This window comes from Crassostrea angulata, chromosome 6 (genome assembly GCF_025612915.1).
Source record: "Crassostrea angulata isolate pt1a10 chromosome 6, ASM2561291v2, whole genome shotgun sequence".
Taxonomy (NCBI): Eukaryota; Metazoa; Mollusca; class Bivalvia; order Ostreida; family Ostreidae; genus Magallana; species Magallana angulata.
The window spans coordinates 5,543,676-5,564,155 of record NC_069116.1 but is presented as its reverse complement, the minus strand read 5'-3'; the positions used below and the strand labels follow the sequence as shown (position 1 = coordinate 5,564,155).

Genomic DNA, 20,480 nt, shown 5'->3' with positions numbered 1-20,480 from the left:
ACAATGCAGTGACAGCTTTGTTTAAATTAATTTCATATTTTGATGCATTTTTCTTGAGATTTAAACTTTTATACAGTGACATAATTATTCAATCACACTTAAATGCTTAAAAAATTTTAATCAGGAAGTACTCTAGCCTCGCCTACTATAAAAGTAAAGTTAAGTTACATGTGTATACATGCGCGGATCCAGAAAATTTTTCCAGGGGGGGTCCGAAGGATAATTGTGTTTGCCAGGGGGGGTCCGAGGCATATTTTCGCGATAATTTTACTATGTAAATTTAATAAATTTTCATTTTCCAGGGGGGGTCGGGACCCCCCCGACCCCCCCTCTAGATCCGCGCATGGTATACGGAAAACAACATCGTCGCAAACCACGGTTATGAGTCCACAAGTTTTCTATGGAGAGAATCGATGTGAATCACACGTGGCCGGGTCACCGACGATGGGAAAACAACAAAACATTGCAAACTATGCTATTTGATGCATGTTGTAGTTTCGGCATAACATTAACTTATTTTATAATACTGACAGTTCATATCACATGCCGATTATTTATTTAAAAGGAATACTTTGTTTCTGTACTGACTACTGTTTACCGACAACTTTACAATTACGGCGCCCTTTGAACTTATGTGTGCATATGGCATGGAATCCCGATCCCGATTCAGATAAACTTGTGCTAGACTGGTTCCCTGAGCTACTCATTACGCACAGGAACCAGGCTAGCTCATGCGCAGGCTGAATTTTCCCCATAGCATCCGGTTTAACCTCGCTTATATATTTTCTGCGTGGACCTCAGGGTCCACGCAAAAAATCGATAGACACCCAGACTTCTGCAGAGTGGAAGCTTTCGTGATCATATTCAGAATGGGTAGGTTCGATGCAATTGTACAATTTTATGTCATCTTTAGTAAATAGGAATAAAAGATTAGCTTTTAAATACCCAAGTACTGTGAGAAATTATAACCTTTACTTCTTTTTTCACAAAAAAATGCGGGGAGGAGACTTGGTTTTTTTTTTGTTTTTTTTTATGGGTTTTTTTTCGGGGGGGGGGGGTTAATTTACAAACATATCATCAGAGAATAAAGCCTTTGTTTATAGTTTTGCACCTTGCTTTTATTATTATTCTTAACGAGGTCTTTAGAGGGTCAAAGTTGCGGGAAGATTAACGTTAACATTGAAAAAAAACTCTATTATGAGTAGTTGCATCTTTTTTCTTTAAACTGATAACGCTTGTTCGCTGAGGCTTCAGAAAAAAATCACAAAGATATGCGTTGGCATAGTGATATGGAAACGAAAATGATTATGAGTGAATTATAGATATCATAAAATAGAAAGAAACGAATGAGTGAATGAGAAAGCGATAAAGAAAGCCAAATGATTATTTACAAGGTACTAAATTGATATAAGAAGAGCAATATTTCGGGTGAAATACAAAATTTGATACTTTCCTTGTGTTGTATGTTATAGTTTTACCGGTGGTGATTGCGGGAGTACTGTCCACAATCGGCACCTACATAGGATATCCTACAGTTCTTGGTGCTGTGGGCTTCACTGAGGCGGGTGTGTCAGCTGGATCCATTGCGGCTGCTGTGCAGGTACGGAACTACTTTTTTACAGATGGATATTGTAAGCCCACAACGTAGTTTAGTATACCTGTATTACTAGTAATAGGAATCATCAAGAGCATTAAGACGTCTTAAAAGATTCTGTGATCAGTATGGAAAATCTGATTGCCACATAGTAGTTGGAAACAAGCTAGTATGAAGAATTAATTTTGTGGTGGGTTTTTTAGACAAGGAGAGAGAGAGAGAGAGAGAGAGAGAGAGAGAGAGAGAGAGAGAGAGAGAGAGTGTGCTTATTTATGCGTGTTCAACGTTATTGTTACCGATGTTGGTACCGTACATGCTTTAAATGACAGTTGAACATAGTTTTTTATGTGAGCGATATGGCACATGAACCTCATATTAGAATTGATTGAACATTTTTTTATTTCGTTCTTCGAACGTGCTGGAGCACTGGGGGTCGCCGCTAGCACCAAGATGGCGATTTCTGCCGTCGCTGGGGCGGCATCTCTTATTGCCTCCATCCTTTGGTGAATCTGGGTCTTTGAAGAAACAAACTTTCTTAGTAATAATCTTGAATAACTAGCAATGTGTGTTTTTTAACGGTGTGACTTTTAATCAGTTATAAAAACTATTGATACATAGATCATTTCTTTACTCTCTTTCCTGTTCTCGCCGACCATGAGATCATCACAACGATTAGTACACTGGAGATGATGTGATATTCCTGGCGTCAGTGCATTCATGTTTTTCTGTTAGTAAACAAAATGTTTAAGTATTAATCGTCAGTGAGTTGGCCAATATTAATTCCATGAAGACAAAATTGTCGTTGATCGAATTGTTAAGACTTGGTTTTATTTATGGCTAGTAATATACAGTATTTTTATCAGTTCACTAAATGTACATGTAACAACATATCTATATGCAGTTAGTGCATTCTCATTAATTTTTTCTTTAAAAAACGATAGGCAGTTAGAGGTTATTAACTAATAAAAAACAAAAACAGATCAATGAAAACGTTCAGTAAAATCTGCCAGCATATATAAATATATAAATAAAACGTTTGTTTTAAAATGTGTTTTCATCTTGATTTTTAATTCAAATTCTTATATTACTTTTTAAGGGGATTAAGACATAAAAGAGTGGACGTAAATACTGTTTTCAATAATCTGCAATAAAATACATCAAATGTCTTTAGCATAAATTATTCTATATGAGCAATGCAAAGGAGAAGAAATAGTTTCAACCAAATACAAGTCAGATGCAATACATGTACACACGAGATTAGTTGTAAAATTACCTGAAAATTGAGGCCTTCCATCAATTGTACCAAATAATTGTTTGTAAATAATTTTATTTTTTAATATGTACGACTACAAAGAAAGAATATTATGAAAGCTACCCTTACTTAGCAATCGACAAAATGATGATGACTCTGTATCAATGACATCCTTGATTAAACTTGGAAAAAATAATGCTTATTTTCAGAAGCATCTGTGGGGAGAAAAATGGGTATAAATCGGAGGGAACAAATATTTTTCCTCCGACGTACCCACTTTTTAACTATGTTTTTTTCTACACAAGCCCCAGGCCTGTGGTTTATTGTGCTGAATATCGAAAAACACAGATTGACATTTATATATTTTATGCTCTTAACTTTGAAATAATTGTACAAACCATTTTAATTTCTTTTCGTTAGCATATGGAACTACATGTATTTTGTAAGTGTGTTCGATATGTTTTCTAGTGTTAGGCGTTGGATTTAAATAAAGCGGATGGATATGCGTGTTATATGTCACAGGTATTTAAACCGGTGTATCTTGCATGTGGTCATTCGAGTTCGTCTTCAGCTTTCAATATGTCCGATATTGAAGAACATAACTCAGGGTAAATCGAAATTAATATTGGTTTAGATTCTTTATTTTGTAGAAAACTTCAATAGACAGACGTCATCAAGATGCGGAGAATCCTTTATTAAATAAATATTTAATTTGTATATATATTGTCTTACAGAAGACCAGGAAGAAGATAAACGCCTTAATATGTATTTATAATTAAAGCTGAGTACATAACTCATGTCTATAATAAATTGTTGCATTTGTAATGAGTTTTTATTATTAATTGCTTTAGAAAAGAAATGTTTTATTTGCGGATGAACAAAGTGAGGGAGAAAATAAGTCAGTCTACCTTGGCCTCCACAGTTTGGAATGGATGTCGAGCCCGATCATTGCAATCGAACGAAAGTCCCACCGATCGTTAGTTTAATGATCTTTGTTGAGCTTCCGAACGAACGCAACAATGGGCCATATTGCCAAAAAATGGAATTCACTGTGTCACAGTAAAACATGAAATAATTAATACTATATTAGAATTACAAATAAAACTCTCTCTCTCTCTCTCTCTCTCTCTCTCACACACACACACACACACACACACACACACACACATTAAAATCCCATTATGTACGTTATAGAATTGTAATTTATACTTGAATTTGTACAGTTAAAAAGTAAACCAAAAAAAAAATAAGATAACAAACCGGTGCCGGTGCTGGTTATTCGGGAGTCCGTCCACACATTGGATGGGACAGCTTTGCAGTGCATCAATATCGGACTCACCGTGTTATATCAGCATACTCGGTCATTGTCAATCTAATGAATTTGTCTATATTGGAAAAAAGAATAATTGGTGTGCACATATTGCGAGGTTTTCCTTTGATGGAAAATTGGATTGAAGGCTGTGGTCGATGGAGTTACGACTCCCCGTGTGACAGCTGTAGGTAACACGTGGTCAGAGAGGGGAACCACTCGTGTCCTGACAATTGACACAATTAAAACAGAATCTAAAATTCTGACTTGAAAATACAACAGGGCATTCAAAAGTACCTTAATCAATTCGACAACCGTAATGGGTTTTGCTGGTATAATTTTTTTTTTTAATTTAATTACAGTTCCGAGTATTTTCTTAAGATTTGTATACTGAGTACTAGCAGCCTAATTCGAACTCAAATTCTGTCCCGGGATTCGATCAAGCTTTGGCTAAACTATGAAAAGAACTCAATTAAGAAACATTCCATTTTAACAAGATTCTGAATAGCTTAATGTGATGGGCATAAAGAACAAAACCAAATAAGTGACAATCTAAAAGCGTCGCACACCCTACCTTAGATGGGGTGTCGGTCCCCCGGCCCCCAGTCTAGTTAGCCTTGTCCCCCGGGCAGTTTATCCGTATTCTCTGTAAGGAACATACCCTCCGTCTGTCTGCTCCATCTTCTCCATTTGGACTGCGTGGCAAGGACTACATCTCTCTCTCCATCTGAAGCCTTCCCCTCGTGGGGCACCGGGAGGGGCTATCGACGCCCTTTTCTTGTTGGAGCTGCAATGGCCGCGTTGATTACATTTTTACAAAGCTATCGTGTTAGGAGATTCATTTTTAATTGCATGTATATTTTTTTAACTTAAATACGTTTAAATGAATTAAAGAGGATTATGGTGCGTGTCTTTATAACCCTAAGGATGCCTCTTTTGATGAATAAAATCGATCCAAAATTCGAACCGTCGGGCCAGATGTTACCTGTGCTGAATCAGAACTTTTAGAGGAAGGTACATGTTTATAGAGAGTCACTTTAATCGATCAAAGATTTGAAGTTTTATCATCAGATAATACAAAATATAAAACTGTTATGCGTGGTGAAATGGGCAAGATTGCATCAAATGGCTTTATACATGCGGCTATAAATGAAACAAAACAAGCCATGCCCATGGACGGGTGTTTTTCTTCTCATCCACTGTATATTAGGTTAAAAATCATCGATCTTTGTTATTTTTCATAAAGCCTAGCCTTCACATCCATGAGAAAGTGAAAATTTAATAATCTTAAGTTGTGGGGTTTTTTCTTCTTCTTTTTAAATGAATCCACCGATGATCAATTCAGCTGAATTCTCACATGAAACTTTTCGATTATCTTTCCTGATATCAGTAAAAAGTAGGCCTATACTTTTAGTCTCTAGGTATTATCAAAATGTTACACCCATTACAACAACAGTGAGAAAAAGTGTTAATGCAAACATTGCTCGTGAAAGATTTTTTTTCAAACATGTGACTGGTGATCACTGAATCGAAGATATATTAGGCGCATGCTCACGAAATATATTATAAAATAGCTACATAATGATTTCAATGAATGTTTAAATCCCCCCTATACACATGGCTGAATGTGATTCAATGTCAATCATGTACATCAATTTTGACGAGATCCGCACCCTTTGGATCCAGGTCAAGACATTGGTGCGCGTTCACTGAGAACAATAACATACTAGTAGTGATCAAGATGGCACTGAGAGGATCTGTGTTACTTCTCTCTCTGTGGACTTTTATACCGGGTAAGTAAACGAAGTAAATGCTCGATGTGACAGTGTGCTTTATGTTGATATACCATGCAAGTATATATTTTCACCTGTCCGCCGCCTTGGTAAAATACCTGTTCGCGCCGGGCATTAGATTAAAGGTTTCATAACTTTTGTGAAGCAGAAAAAAGTTGAAGGCCAAATGTTTTCCCTACTGTTGATATTGATTGATGTACCTTTATATACTGTAATTAATGAACTTCACTATAAAAATACCTCTATAGAAGGTCAATTGCAACCAAAACCCACATTTTAAAGCAGTTATTATACCATTTTTTGTTGTGTGACAATCTGAGTAATTACGCATGTACAAAAATTGAGTTATCGCGTTTCCATCGAAAAAATGTACACGGTGTACAATGTTGTTAGGAGTTTTGCTTCCATATTTTGCAGGTCCACTATTATATATGTTGTCAGTTATAATTAAATAGTGTACTGTACAATTTCCCTTTAATTCTGCTTTATACGAGCGTAAGCTTTGTTGGCACTGAAAAAACAATTTCCATTGCGAAATGCGCACAAGGTTTTTTGCAAGTATACATGCACCCGTTTCTCTCGTTTCGTGTAAACGTTAGCCGCATAACTGCATTCTTATGTTCATGTAGCGTAGGGCCTATCGCAAATATAGCGTATTTTTACGCAAGGCTACCTAAAGTATTACGTCAACTCTTTAGAAAATGCGTTTTAGACTAATACATATAAATGTAACATAGTGAATTTGTACATGCTGCTTCAATGACATAGCCAAACTGTCATGTACAAATTTTGATTACCAATAATCTAAATTTTTGTAAAGGACAGGTTATCGTGTCAAAGATTTTACGTCTGTTTATTTTGTTTTTCTTCTAAATTTTAGCGCGATTTTAATCAAAATACTTTCTCAGGGTTTGAATATGGCTATTGTTTGGAAAAAGCTTTTCTTAGGTTCAAATGTTGGTTAATCTCATTTACTCGTTTATCTAAATTCATGATAGTAAAAACGTCAAATGTCTTAGAGTTTTAGATAATTGAATTTCCTCACCTGTCATCTTTATTTTGCTAAAAGCATTTACAGGCATTATATACTTCAAAGAGAATTAATTGGCTAGGTAATTTACTTAAGGATTAACTCAGGTGTCATGGTCTGAGCTATTATTCACTTATCGTTTTACACATGTTACATATTTTTGTTTTATATACTGTTGAAATTCTGTTGTACATTAGTCGGAATCGGACAGCCGTCCCGATATCACCGATCTGTATCAAAATTACTGTCAGATCCTTAATAAATGTTGAAACGCTGATCGGACTTTACTCGGTTACTTTTACCAAATTGAGGGCTACCACCCGAGTGTTGATCGGGTTATAGTACAGCCGAGTGTTGATCGAGTTGTACAGTAGTCCTTATTGGTGGTGCTAATTTTATTGTCGGTAATCGTCCCAAACCTTTCTGGACTGGACATTGCCGGTAAAATCCTTACGGACATTCCGGGAAGAAGGATAATTGGTGCAGATAACCGGGTACGATCCACGGACCTCCGGACAAGCGAGTTTTCCCCAAACCTCAACTTACCAGGCCCCACAGCCTCAACATGGACTGACATGCATTTCCGACCACAGTGGCAGTTTTCGGCGCCGGTGTGCAGTAGATGTAATCGACGGCATTACAACGCCTGCAACGCTTTGGAAAAACGATGTCACCGATGTGGACAGGAAGGACATTTTGGCAGAGCGTGCGGAAACATTGGATCCCGCACTGTATATAAAACCGAACCGAAAAGAAAACGAGATTTTCATCGACTCCGAGAACACAACGAAAGAAAGAAACTCGTCAGAGCACTTCCGTTTTCCAAGTTAAGTGACGCCGCTTTTAAACAATGTGTTAGTGATAAGTCTGTTTTCATGTTAGATTTAAAAGCAAATATGAAGAAACTTCAAGAAACAATCGCGACTTTGAAAACGGACAACTTGCAACTAGATTTAAAAGTAAAGCAACTTTCGTCGGAACTGGAAGATAAAGACGACAAAATCAAATTTTATACGGTTTGTCTAAGTGGTGTTGTTTCGGACGGAAGGAAAATGCGATCCATAATTTCGGAGTACCAGTGGCTTCTGGACAATTATGAAATGGAACACATCATCTTGCGATCTATTAAAAGAAAATGTGTATGCAGGACAGAATCGGAGATCGACAGCGAGTTTTTACGTAAAGAATATCGGCGGATAAAGAAATTCGGAATTGACTTTGTGCTTAAATCATAACATTAACTTTTTAGTCTTTTTGTAATGTGGACTGTCAATTATATTTTTGCGTTAATTGTAGAGGAAATTGTTTCATGTATGCGGCATGTGTAAAATGAGCTTAAATTTTATTAGTTTAAGTTTGGGGACCAAACTTTTTGTAGCAGGGAGGAGTTGTCATGTACAAATTTTGATTACCAATAATCTAAATTTTTGTAAAGGACAGGTTATCGTGTCAAAGATTTTACGTCTGTTTATTTTGTTTTTCTTCTAAATTTTAGCGCGATTTTAATCAAAATACTTTCTCAGGGTTTGAATATGGCTATTGTTTGGAAAAAGCTTTTCTTAGGTTCAAATGTTGGTTAATCTCATTTACTCGTTTATCTAAATTCATGATAGTAAAAACGTCAAATGTCTTAGAGTTTTAGATAATTGAATTTCCTCACCTGTCATCTTTATTTTGCTAAAAGCATTTACAGGCATTATATACTTCAAAGAGAATTAATTGGCTAGGTAATTTACTTAAGGATTAACTCAGGTGTCATGGTCTGAGCTATTATTCACTTATCGTTTTACACATGTTACATATTTTTGTTTTATATACTGTTGAAATTCTGTTGTACATTAGTCGGAATCGGACAGCCGTCCCGATATCACCGATCTGTATCAAAATTACTGTCAGATCCTTAATAAATGTTGAAACGCTGATCGGACTTTACTCGGTTACTTTTACCAAATTGAGGGCTACCACCCGAGTGTTGATCGGGTTATAGTACAGCCGAGTGTTGATCGAGTTGTACAGTAGTCCTTATTGGTGGTGCTAATTTTATTGTCGGTAATCGTCCCAAACCTTTCTGGACTGGACATTGCCGGTAAAATCCTTACGGACATTCCGGGAAGAAGGATAATTGTTGTCATGTACAAATTTTGATTACCAATAATCTAAATTTTTGTAAAGGACAAAACTAAACATTTAGGATGTTCAAACAGAGTAGAATATACTAGTCTTTGTAATACACTAGTAGGTACCGGGTTCAGTAATTAAATATTATAAACAAAGTTGACCCCATTGTTGCCCGGAGAACAAACTTTGTACAACTATGTGTGTATCCGTATTGAAATCATTACAGTAGGCCTACATAGTTACAGAACACAGTCATATGTGTAAGGTATGTCTTTCGTATTATGTCACTGGTATACCAGATATAATTTTAACACTAAGAAATCATAGGAATTATTCAATTCATATTTACGATTTATAATGATAATATTGGTTATACAATGAATTTCATGCAACCTTCTCTCTCTCTCTCTCTCTCTCTCTCTCTCTCTCTCTCATTCGATTTTTGTTTTCTAAATAAAAAAATTTGTGCAAACCAAACCAGCTGAAAAACATGGGATCTACAAACTTTAGAAACAGCACGTGTTTTAACTGTTAATGTTTTATTGTACATGTAACTTATTTTTGAACCGAAAGTCAAAGTGTTTTCGGATTAAGTTTTTGGAAGATAAGATTATTGCCCAAAAAAATGCAGAAAGAAAGAAACAAAAGAATGATGTGTGTATTAGCATGCCATTCACATGCAATATATTGAACACATCCGTTTTAAGATTGTATGGCGAAGGAGCGATAGTAGTATCGCTTCTTCGCCTTAGCAACTTCTCACTTTCGCCTTTGCATCTTCGCGCTTCGCCGTCGCATCTTCGCACTTTCGCTCCTTCGCCCTCGCATCTTCTCACTTTCGCCTTCGCAACTTCGAACTCTCGCACCTCGACCTAAAGGCGAAAGTGCGAAGGTCGACGTGGCCCCATCGGAACACCATAAGATTATCATAAATTTCAAAATTAGTACTGTAAATGTTATTGAATAGTTGTTCCAGAAAGCAGTAGCGGTGAACTATATATTTAAAATGCACTCCGTAGGTTCTAAAATCTTAATTGCATAAACAGTTTAATTACAACGATTTATCAAAATTTCATGTTCAGAACATCATATTTGATTTTAAATTTTAAGGAAAATCTCTATTTATTGAGAAAATCATAAAAATGAAACCATTATATATTGTCTATCACTGGCACTTGAATGCTATGAAGCTGACCACAAAGTATACAACTATAATTAAGGTATCCTATTCAAATCCAAATCACGTGTACATATATTTATATGTATTATATATGTGAAAGTAAAAATTAGAATGTTGAATTTTTGGATAAGATTGTTGAAAGGTAAAGAATCAAAATTGTCATATATATTGTATAATTTTTTACATAGCCTAACACAAATCAATAATTATAATTTCAAATGGGTTGAATGTATACAGAATATTTTACATGAATGTGGTCTAAGCTATGTCTGGTTGACGCATAATGTAGAAAATGAAAAATGGATTTTAAATGTTGTTAAGCAAACTTTGATTGACCAATTTCAACAAAAATGGGTCTCTGATTGTAACGCATCTAGTAAAGGATTGATCTATAACTTGTTTACCAATAACACTTTTGTACCTAGAAATTACATAAACTCTGGTGCTTATATGAATAACATTACTACATTAGTTAGATTTAGAACAAGCAACCATAAACTGCCAATTGAGACAGGCAGATGGAACAATGTACCTAGAAATCAACGATTTTGTAATTTATGTAAAAATAACATTGGCGACGAATATCACTATATTATGATATGTCCGGAATTGAAAGAATATAGAAAAGCTTATTTACCATCAATGTATTTTAGACGACCAAATGCTTTCAAATTTTTTGAATTATTTTCATGTAATAAATTAGCTGTTATTAATAACTTATGTAAATTTATCAATATTATTAATAAGAGAGTCAACTCTCCAGGTTGATGTGTACAGTATACACTCTTGCTTTTTGTATAATATTGTATGTATTGTATATTTTCTCTATGTTGTTTTATACAATATGAGAATAAATAAAATGAAAATGAAACACTTTCTGTTAATTGCAGTCATTTTCGCTTTTTAGAAGAAAATCAGCATAAATTACGTACAAATCGTGTTTGGCACTTTGCCTTGATTGCCCACTATTCGTTTGTTAGATTGGTGCATCATATATACTTTCCAATAATATATAAAGTAAAATTAGAGATATATATTTCTGTTCTCAAAACAAAGCTCATATTGGGAGGTCTCACACCAGAAATGCTACAATGTACATGTATATATGCACCAACTTTGGGCACTAATTCTCTTTAGCGAAGAGTACAAACAGCGGCCATATAAATTCAGTTGAAGCAGATACATAAGACCGCGGAACATTAACTGGCAAGATTGGAAATATACAGCGTACGTCAATTTCACTTGTTGCAGTCAAAACATTTGAAATGGGCGGGAACGTCTGAGAAAACATTGGATTGAAACTGTACATGTAGTTATAGGAAATGTATTTTCAATCCACATCGGCATTTCTAACTTGCTATATACATGTTAATTAAAGCGATCGACAAACATTACATTTAGTATCAGCAAAGTGATTGAAAAAAATTTATTTTATCAATAAGTATATAATCAGCAAATATGAGAAGATCTCAATTCGGGAGAGATAATTACGCAAGGCATTGTCCGATGACTTCAGAGAATCAGTCGTCACAAGTCTGATATCAATTGGGGTTTATTCACAGAGAAGTACAATCAAAGTTCCCATTAATAAGATTAAAATTATATCCAATAATAGAATATATAAAATGTTTCATATAAGAAGTCATCGGACAATGCTTTGCCCTGCGTATGATATCGCCGAATTGGTATTTTTTCACGTTTGCTGATTATATACTTATTGATGAAATAAAATGTTTTTTAACCGCTTTTCTGATATACTAATTAAAATGTTTTTCGATCGCTTTACATTAGTATGCAAGTTAAAAATGCTGAGGTGGATTGAAAATACATATCTTATAACTACAGTTTCAATCCAATGTTTTCTCAGACGTCCGTGTCAACTTGTTCCCGCCCATTTCAAATGTTTTGACTGTAACATGTGAAACTAACGTAAGCTGTATATTTCCAATCTTGCCAGTTAAATGTTCCGCGGTCTTAAAATGTTTTGATTACTTTGATCTTATTTATTCCATTATGTTTGAGACGTGTACGTAGCCTTTAAAGTGGACTGAATCAAGTTTTCCAGTCGACAAACCATGTTTCCGCGCTGTTTTCGCAAATTTCAAAGCACCCCATCCTTTTTAACCGGGTTTTCCGAAGGAAAAATCCGGTTATTGGAATGGTGAAAAAGGCGGGCGGCTGCCAAAAGGGTACCCTTATTGTACGGATAACTCCTCCTACAGTTTTCAAGATAGGAATTTGTTGTTTTGCAGATCAGTTGTATATATATCAGAGCTGTGCATATTAATTGGATTTTGATTTTTGGTAATTTTTGGAAAAAAATACCAGCAGGTGAACTTAAGTCATTTTCTCGCAGAATATTGCGTATAGGGTACCCCTATTATATGGATAACTCCTCCTACAGTTTTCAAGATAGGAAGTTGTTGTTTTGCAGATCAGTTGTACATATATCAGAGCTGGGCATATTACTTGGATTTTGATTTTTGGTATTTAAAAAAAAAATACCAGCTGTTGCATTTAGTCATTTTCTCGCAGAATATTGCGTATAGGGTACCCCTATTATATGGATAACTCCTCCTACAGTTTTCAAGATAGGAAGTTGTTGTTTTGCAGATCAGTTGTACATATATCAGAGCTGGGCATATTACTTGGATTTTGATTTTTGGTATTTAAAAAAAAAAATACCAGCTGTTGCATTTAGTCATTTTCACGCCGATTATTGCATATAGGTTACCCCTATTTCTCTGGATGGGTTGTGTTTATCAATTCAGGGTTGGAAATGGATTATGAACACTGTTCACACAAAAGAAAACCCGGTTTGCTCTCACATTGACTTTCCTCTTGTTTATTAGTTCTTTTAAAATCTTTAAGAGACTTTTCATTAAACGTGCATCCAAAAGCCCTTCATCCAATGATGCTGTCTGGTAAGTTTTGTTGGAATTGGTACAAATGTGATAAGTCAAAATTGCAATACCTTTACAGAGGAAAGGACAGACTCTGGAAAAAAAGTAATCAGAAAACTCAGATGACCTAAAAGAAACAGTCCTTTCTACTTACACCTGTAACAAAACATTTATCTTGGTGCATGGTGATTTCGTATTTTATTGTCTCAATCTTAATAAACCAGCTAGACCTCTTTTCATCGCCGCCTTCCTCCCCTCCAACCGCCACGATTGTGTCAGAATTCCTTGTTTGCTTTGTTTGTTTGTATCATTATATGATATGTAACCTAGTACTTGTAGTTAAGATGCATAACAGTTTGAGTTACAACTTTCATGTGTACTATCATACATTTCTGGTATCAAAAAGCGTCTGGTACAACCATTATATAAAAGATTATATCAAAGTTTACTAGTCTGTTGCTATTGTTACAATTATATTAAAGACATTCGAGAAATTCCAAACTATTTATTGATAGTAATGAGAGTAACACAACTTTGATGAGATACTATTATTGTTCTCCTTTACACATGCAGGTGCCATTGCTTCACCGTGTTCCCCGGACAACCGAACCTCTGATTTATCACAATGTCTGTCCACAATGATCAACAATGCCAAGGACAACACTCGTTTCTGGTATGGCACGAGCTACCCCGCCCGGTGTCCTAACCCCTGGGGATCTGTGGATTGTTTCAACCCAAACCCCTACCGGGCGGATAGCCTCGTCTCCCGTGTGTTTGGCCCAGGATATGTCCTCCAAGATTCTTTGATTACAACGTTTCTGAGCGTGACTTTTGAAACTGGAACAGGTAAACTCAGGTTTAAATTTATGACAGAGTAAGTGTGTGTTATTTAAGGTTCATCGCCCTCCTTAGTAAGAAAAACAACTCTTACGCGGTCATCCTTTTAAAAACTACCGTAAATTGTCAGATTTTGCCTACTGGGGCATGGTACATGTAAAATTTGGTGCTTATATATCAATTTATTAGATTTCACAGAGGTTCTTTATCTTATTAAAGTATTTAGCATTTATATTAGGAGAGAGACAAATTGATCTCTAGATTTGTCCTGCATTCTTTAGGGTCCTATTCTGGCTGTGGAAACGTGTGGACGGTGACCGAGAACCGAAGGATTGATTTAGACCCAGCAGTGACCGACATCTACAGACCGTGGAGCGTCCGGAATCGTCCGACCATGACGTGGTCCGCCAATCAGAGTGAGCTATACACTCTTATCGTGTTTGACACGGGGTATTTGATTAACCACGGGATCTTCTTGAACATACCCGGAAATAATATAAGCCAATCCGAGGTATCACTATGTTTGTTTGTTGTTGTTTTTTTTTTTTTTTTGGTTTTTCTTTTAGTTTTTTTTTTTTTACATAAAGAGTGATTTTGAAGTTTTTTAATTGTGTATTTCAATATCACCGTTCTTGTTAATGCGTTATTTTCAAATGTCTGCCTTTTTGCACGAGTGTCATGGAGAATTTCATTTACTTTCAATCAACTTTACAATCTTCAATTTAAACTCGTGCCCACTTTTTTTGTCAGATTTTCAAGGACTTCCATGGCCCTCGACCAACACGGGCCACACCAAATGTGTATGCATTCCTTTTGTTTAAACAATCTGGGCGGATCCAGCTTTCCGAGGAGTGGAGGCAAAAACTAGCGAACTCCATGATCACCAGCGAACCTAATCCCTATAACATGACAGAAGCAATAAACTACCTCAATCTTACAGGTAACATCATATTGAAGGTCTGATAACTTACCAGTAACATTGTCATGTCTTACTTGTAACATTATATGGTCCAGCTGGTAAAACTATGATATTATCTAAAAGAATACACTTTAATATCTAACTAATAGCAATACTACTAGTAACGCGATGTGAAAAAAGTAACATTTTACTCTGTAACTAGTAAAACTGATATTTAAATATATTTACATTATCCAGTGTCTTTGTCTGTGATAACGCTACGTATCGATTTTGTACTATATAACCCATAATACAAATGACGCCAAATTGAGGCGCCGGCGGGGTTTGCTTATTACCGTCTTCCTTGGAAGACGGTATAAAGAGTTGAAATAATTTAGTCTCCGGGTTGTGCACTTCCTTTCCTTTGTGATTGGTAGAAAATACATGATGTGAAAATTTACATTTATTTCATTGGTTGAAATACTGTTTGGCACAAGGGAGATAATTTTCAGATGATCTATTTCATGTACGACTTAACAAATTGATTTCAAATCTTAAAAAGTGAGAAAACGAAAAAGCAATACAAATTGCTATGAATAAAATTCAGCCTTTGGTTTTCAGGTCCAATTAGTGAAAGTAACATTCTATAATATCTATTGAAATTATTTGTTTTTCTGTTTATTCAAATATTTATACAAAATTAAAAAAAAAATAGATGCGGTATGCCTAATATCGGTTTAGTTATTTGCACCTTAGATAGATAAACGCAGTGGTATAACTTTGATTTTATAAAAATAATACGAGTCTACGACCCTACCTAAGATCCCTTTTACCCTATAGTCGATCTCAACTTACAAGCTCGGGTACGCAGTTCTCAATTTTAGACACGCAGGCTTAAACGACATAAAATGTTCCACTCGCCATGCTATGTAGAGGAAGGTGACATTTATATTAAAAGAATTAAACTGTCTTTGATAACTAATTGCTGTTGAGGGTTTGTTCTAAAGACGGTCAGCTTTTTTAAAAAAGCTAAACTTGTTTATATTTAAAGATTTAATCGTGCGATGGCCTAAAATTATATAAATATAAGTAATAAGGAATCATTATTTGAATATTATGAGGTGATAATTTCGGTCGGGGCGTGATCAAATCTATCATAAAGCCCTTCGGGCTTTATTGGATTTGATCACGCCCCGACCAAAATTATCACCTCATAATACTCAAAGAATGATTCTGTATTCCTTATATATCACAGCGCGGTATTTTACAAGTAACAATGTATTCTACTAAGCATGCTAGGTAATTACATGAAACACTTTCATATCGTGTTTTCATAACACTTTTACAGACAGCACTGTGAATTTTTAAATATAGTAAATCTGGAATTTCTAGTAACACTGGTATCAAGCTACTAACACTTTGACATCATACTAGTAACACTGATATCTTTCTCATAACTCTCAAAACATTACAAAAACAACTATAGGATATTGTACAGATATCCGTGATGCACTAATTAAAAGTAACTCAATGATAGCACTGAGGTAGCACTGATAACTCACAACCCGCTCTATCATCTTACGGGTATCGATATCACAGATATCACTAGTCCATAACAACTTAATTGAGTTGTATGGCTCTGGAATTAAGAAACCAATTTGATGAAATATATTGTTCGGGGGGGGGGGGGGGGGCAGAGACTTGGAAAATCCAGTAAATGCCTGTGTTCTGACTGTAGGTCCGGTGGCCATGAATTGGATGAGTATCGCCATCGATGCGTACGCTGTCCAGCTGATGATTAACGACAGAATCCTGTTTGCTTGTCCAAACCTCGTGTCGGAAGGTATCTATTGGGTGATCGGTTCTTATATTTAACTTTTGATATTATCGTATTATTTATCGCCATAGCAACGCATGTGGATGTACATATTTCAGGATTTGTTAATGTTAAACAATATTTAAAAGATCGATTTTATCAGAAACTGATTTATTTTAATTTGTAAGTTTTAATCTTGGAACCTGTATGTGACAGTTCCTTGTTGATCTTCCTACAGCATTGAAAAACCATAACCGGACGTTTATCCCCAAGGGAGCCTCAATGACAGTTTTTGTTGACGTCACGTTCTCGCCGATTGCCGTTACGTTTACCTCCTGCTGTACCACGTATTCCAAACCGTAAGTAGCACTATAGCTAAGATCATCAGTAATTTTTGAACGCAACTTGTTCATAACTTAAAACTCCAACTTGTTTGTTTTTAGACAACGGTCCTTTCAGCTGAATCCGCTAGGGGACGCTTCTGTGGGTTCTTGGGACGTCCGGTCTGACGCTAACCCTGTCCCTGATATATCAGCGCTGGGATTTTACATGCAAAGAAAAAACTTTACTGGTAAATGGTTGTCAATCTTTGCTTTGTAATTTGACAATAAGTTTCTAAAATATTCTACTTTACACAAGCTTCCTTCAGTTTCTCTAAGATTTCTTATATTTTGTACCTTCTCTCGTGAACTCGCCGCCTGGATAAGCAGTGATACGTTTTGTGACGCTTCGTCACAGACGCAAAACTTGGTTTAAAACAAATGCGCTGTATGATTTAAGCTGGAGTAGGGCATCATAGTTTTTATGGCGTCGAGCGAAGCTCGAAAGCCATCTAGGGATCGTACGTCCGGATGTTGCAAATTTTTTAGGAGCCAAACAACTCAAATGAGTGCAAAGTTTTCTTATGTGTTTGAAGAAAAATAGATGACATACTTCAATTTCGAGCAGAACTGTACGTCAACAAAACAAGTTGGCAGATACAAAGTGGTTGATGTCTTTGAAAATGTTCATATTTTATTGTAAACAATGTCTGGGTTTCAGCGGATGAATATGTCTGGGTTTCAGCGGATGAATACACTTGCACGGAGACACATGCGATAGTTAGGCCTACATACTCAATTAGGTTATGAAATATACCAGCCTGCAAAACAGATTATTTTGTATCTATATCGAATATTGACAATGCACAAATGTTTGATCTTTTAGAAACAAAACTTCCTATATCGAGCGATAAGTATATATACAACCAAAAGTTATTTTTTACCAACTAGTGACCTACTTTCACTTTGTAAACAACGTGAATGTGTGCTTTCTTTTATGTACCCCTGATCTTTTCGGCCCGTGTCATTTGGATCCATGTGAATTTTAAATCAAATTGATAATAAGAGACAGTGTGTTTATCAGCAGTTTACAATGTACAATATATAGAATTAAGCACAATCATAATTTTAATATTTAATTCTATATGAATAGAGAAAAAAATCTAAAAAAAATAAATTAAATTTTAAGATATTTCTAAACTTAGATTTTTAATTAACATTCAAAACTTTTTAAGAATTAGATGAGTCAATTTGTAATGAATTGTAATTTAATTAGTTATGTAATAAAAAAACATTATTTTTTGATTTTTTTTTCTTCAAGTTGACTAATGTATTTGTCTTTATTTTTGTTTTAAAAAAGTAAATATAATTGATACCAATTTCTAAAAGAATGGTCAAATATCCAAATCAAAATGATTTTTGAAAAGATTAAAAAAAATCAGACTTAATTTTGATATTTCTATTATTTTAGTTGACTGCGTAAAATCTATATTAAATTTCATTTTTGTTGAATTGACCGCCCAACTCAATTTTTATTAAATTAATCTCCAGCAAACAACAAGAAAAGTTGGTATCATGTTAAGTACACACATTACTAAGAGTTACAGAATCATACTTTGTTTTAAGGATTTTTGTTTAATCTACAGTACCTAAGTGTACATTTGATCAATGAAGGAAAACATAAATAACACAAATAAAAAATATATATTATGCATTTTTGTAATAGTGGAGATTAATTATATATATATATATATGCTATACTTTGAAACAGGAATATAAGTCAAGATATATTGTTTACGTGTCTCTCTCGTTAGGTAAGACCTTCACGCTGCTGTGTGTAGACCCAGATGTTCCCCGAGCGACAGCGGGGACACAGGAGCGCCCCCTACTTCACTGGATGGTTGTGAACATCCCCGAGGGTCGGGTAGCTGAGGGGGACACGGTGATGACGTATAGAGGCCCCCAGCCGCCAGATACTGCCCATTATTACTATTTTTTGTTGTACGAACAAACAAATTCGATAAACACTACTGAGGCTGCAAATTACACATATCCGCCAATCTCCAGGTAAATTGAACAAATAATTATATAATGCAGACGTAATGTAAAATTACACACAATCGTTTTCCAAATGCGCAAAATTTTATTCAAGAATCAAAATCAGAAACTATTCTATTTTTTTACGTTAGTGTTTTATAAAAGAAATTGCACATTGTAAGAAAATAAAACGCAAATCATAGAAACTAAATAAAAAATACATAAATCGGTTCAAGATAATGTAAAAAATTGCCCACGTTAGACAAACTAATTGCAAGAAATTACAGTATGATGGTATACAATTCACGCAGACTCGTATTAGTACATATTATAGTAATGTGTTTTTCATGTGTTCATAACAAAACATTTATATCTTTGGATTCCATGTGATCAGTGTTACTTTAGAACTAAAAATGACTAGGACCCAAAATATATGTACATGTAACTAATACGAAGGGGATAGGCATACATATTCAGTGTAGTACATATGTAGTAGTTTCATGAGTAAAGTTTCTTGATACATGTATTGTGGCAGTACACACTGACAGATTGTGTGGCTGATTGTCTTTACTCCTTCCATGTATTTTCAGATTCTTATTTGATATTTCGAGCTTTACGTCTGATAATTCCTTGAGTCTGGTGGGGACCAGTTGGTTTGTTGCTAAGCCCGATGAATATACGCGCCATTTGTACACGTCATCAGGTGGGAATTTGACGTCACTCTGTGCCGGGCAACCGAACTTTGACACGCCCTGCCCTGTATCGGGCTCCACCCATTGGGGGCCAACATTGTACCAGATGTTGCTAACTCTCTGTTGTTTCTTGTCAATCAAAATGATTGTAACTTCAAACTGAAACATTCAGATTCTAATTACTAGTTACGTGTATTTCTTCACATGTTTATACGCAATGGATCAAAAGATCATAATCACAAATCCAAAGAGTTTCCTATAATCAAAAGTTATACATAAACTTTTTTTTATAAATTATTTATTTTGTATACAATGTGGGTTTTTTTTTCGTGTTTTTCTACTTTTTTAATTAATTTCATTAAAATAATATACTCATGATGTTTATACATGTATCTGGAATTAAATTCTACTATTTGTATTAAATATTTTGTCTTTTTAGGTTTTTAGAATTTTAATAACTTGGTCAACGAAATTAAATCCGTTTTCGATATATTTATAAAAGGTGACAAGTCAAAAGTTCATCATGTATGAATAAACTGAATTATGGTGTCTGGAGAGAATTTATTGAAACACGAGTTAAGTTATCGGGACTGAATGCAAGTTATCTTGAAAAGCAGGTTATGTGTGATGCCTAATAAAGAAGCAGCAATTACATGGTAAGGGGAGAAGTGGTTGTAAAGTAACTCCTATCAAAAGATCTG

General features: G+C 35.1%; 2 protein-coding genes and 1 long non-coding RNA gene across 5 annotated transcripts; 2 read left to right on the top strand and 1 right to left on the bottom strand.

Moving 5' to 3' along the window:
• Positions 1–338: 338 nt before the first annotated feature.
• LOC128188053 (uncharacterized) lies at positions 339–3,700 on the top strand. Of its 3 annotated transcripts, none has more exons than XM_052858842.1 (3): positions 339–873; positions 1,473–1,600; positions 3,581–3,685. In XM_052858842.1, the coding sequence occupies exons 1-3, from the start codon at positions 732–734 to the stop codon at positions 3,623–3,625; spliced, it is 315 nt and encodes a 104-aa protein (XP_052714802.1). In that variant the 5' UTR covers positions 339–731; the 3' UTR covers positions 3,626–3,685. The 3 variants fall into 3 exon arrangements, 2 of the variants coding, with proteins under 2 accessions (XP_052714802.1, XP_052714801.1); XM_052858841.1 differs by having other exon boundaries at positions 348–873; positions 3,497–3,700; XR_008244121.1 differs by lacking the exon at positions 339–873 and adding an exon at positions 1,039–1,394 and having other exon boundaries at positions 3,497–3,700.
• On the bottom strand, positions 1,610–4,855 carry LOC128188060 (uncharacterized). The gene is made up of 4 exons (XR_008244124.1): positions 4,730–4,855; positions 4,107–4,231; positions 3,755–3,895; positions 1,610–2,319 (listed from the first exon to the last, which is right to left on the bottom strand). It is a non-coding gene; the product is annotated as an uncharacterized LOC128188060 (long non-coding RNA).
• Positions 4,856–5,773: 918 nt separating this feature from the next.
• LOC128188050 (uncharacterized) lies at positions 5,774–20,150 on the top strand. The gene is made up of 9 exons (XM_052858832.1): positions 5,774–5,948; positions 13,753–14,025; positions 14,298–14,527; positions 14,767–14,956; positions 16,653–16,757; positions 16,969–17,089; positions 17,174–17,301; positions 18,865–19,117; positions 19,678–20,150. The coding sequence occupies exons 1-9, from the start codon at positions 5,897–5,899 to the stop codon at positions 19,940–19,942; spliced, it is 1,617 nt and encodes a 538-aa protein (XP_052714792.1). The 5' UTR covers positions 5,774–5,896; the 3' UTR covers positions 19,943–20,150.
• Positions 20,151–20,480: the final 330 nt, after the last annotated feature.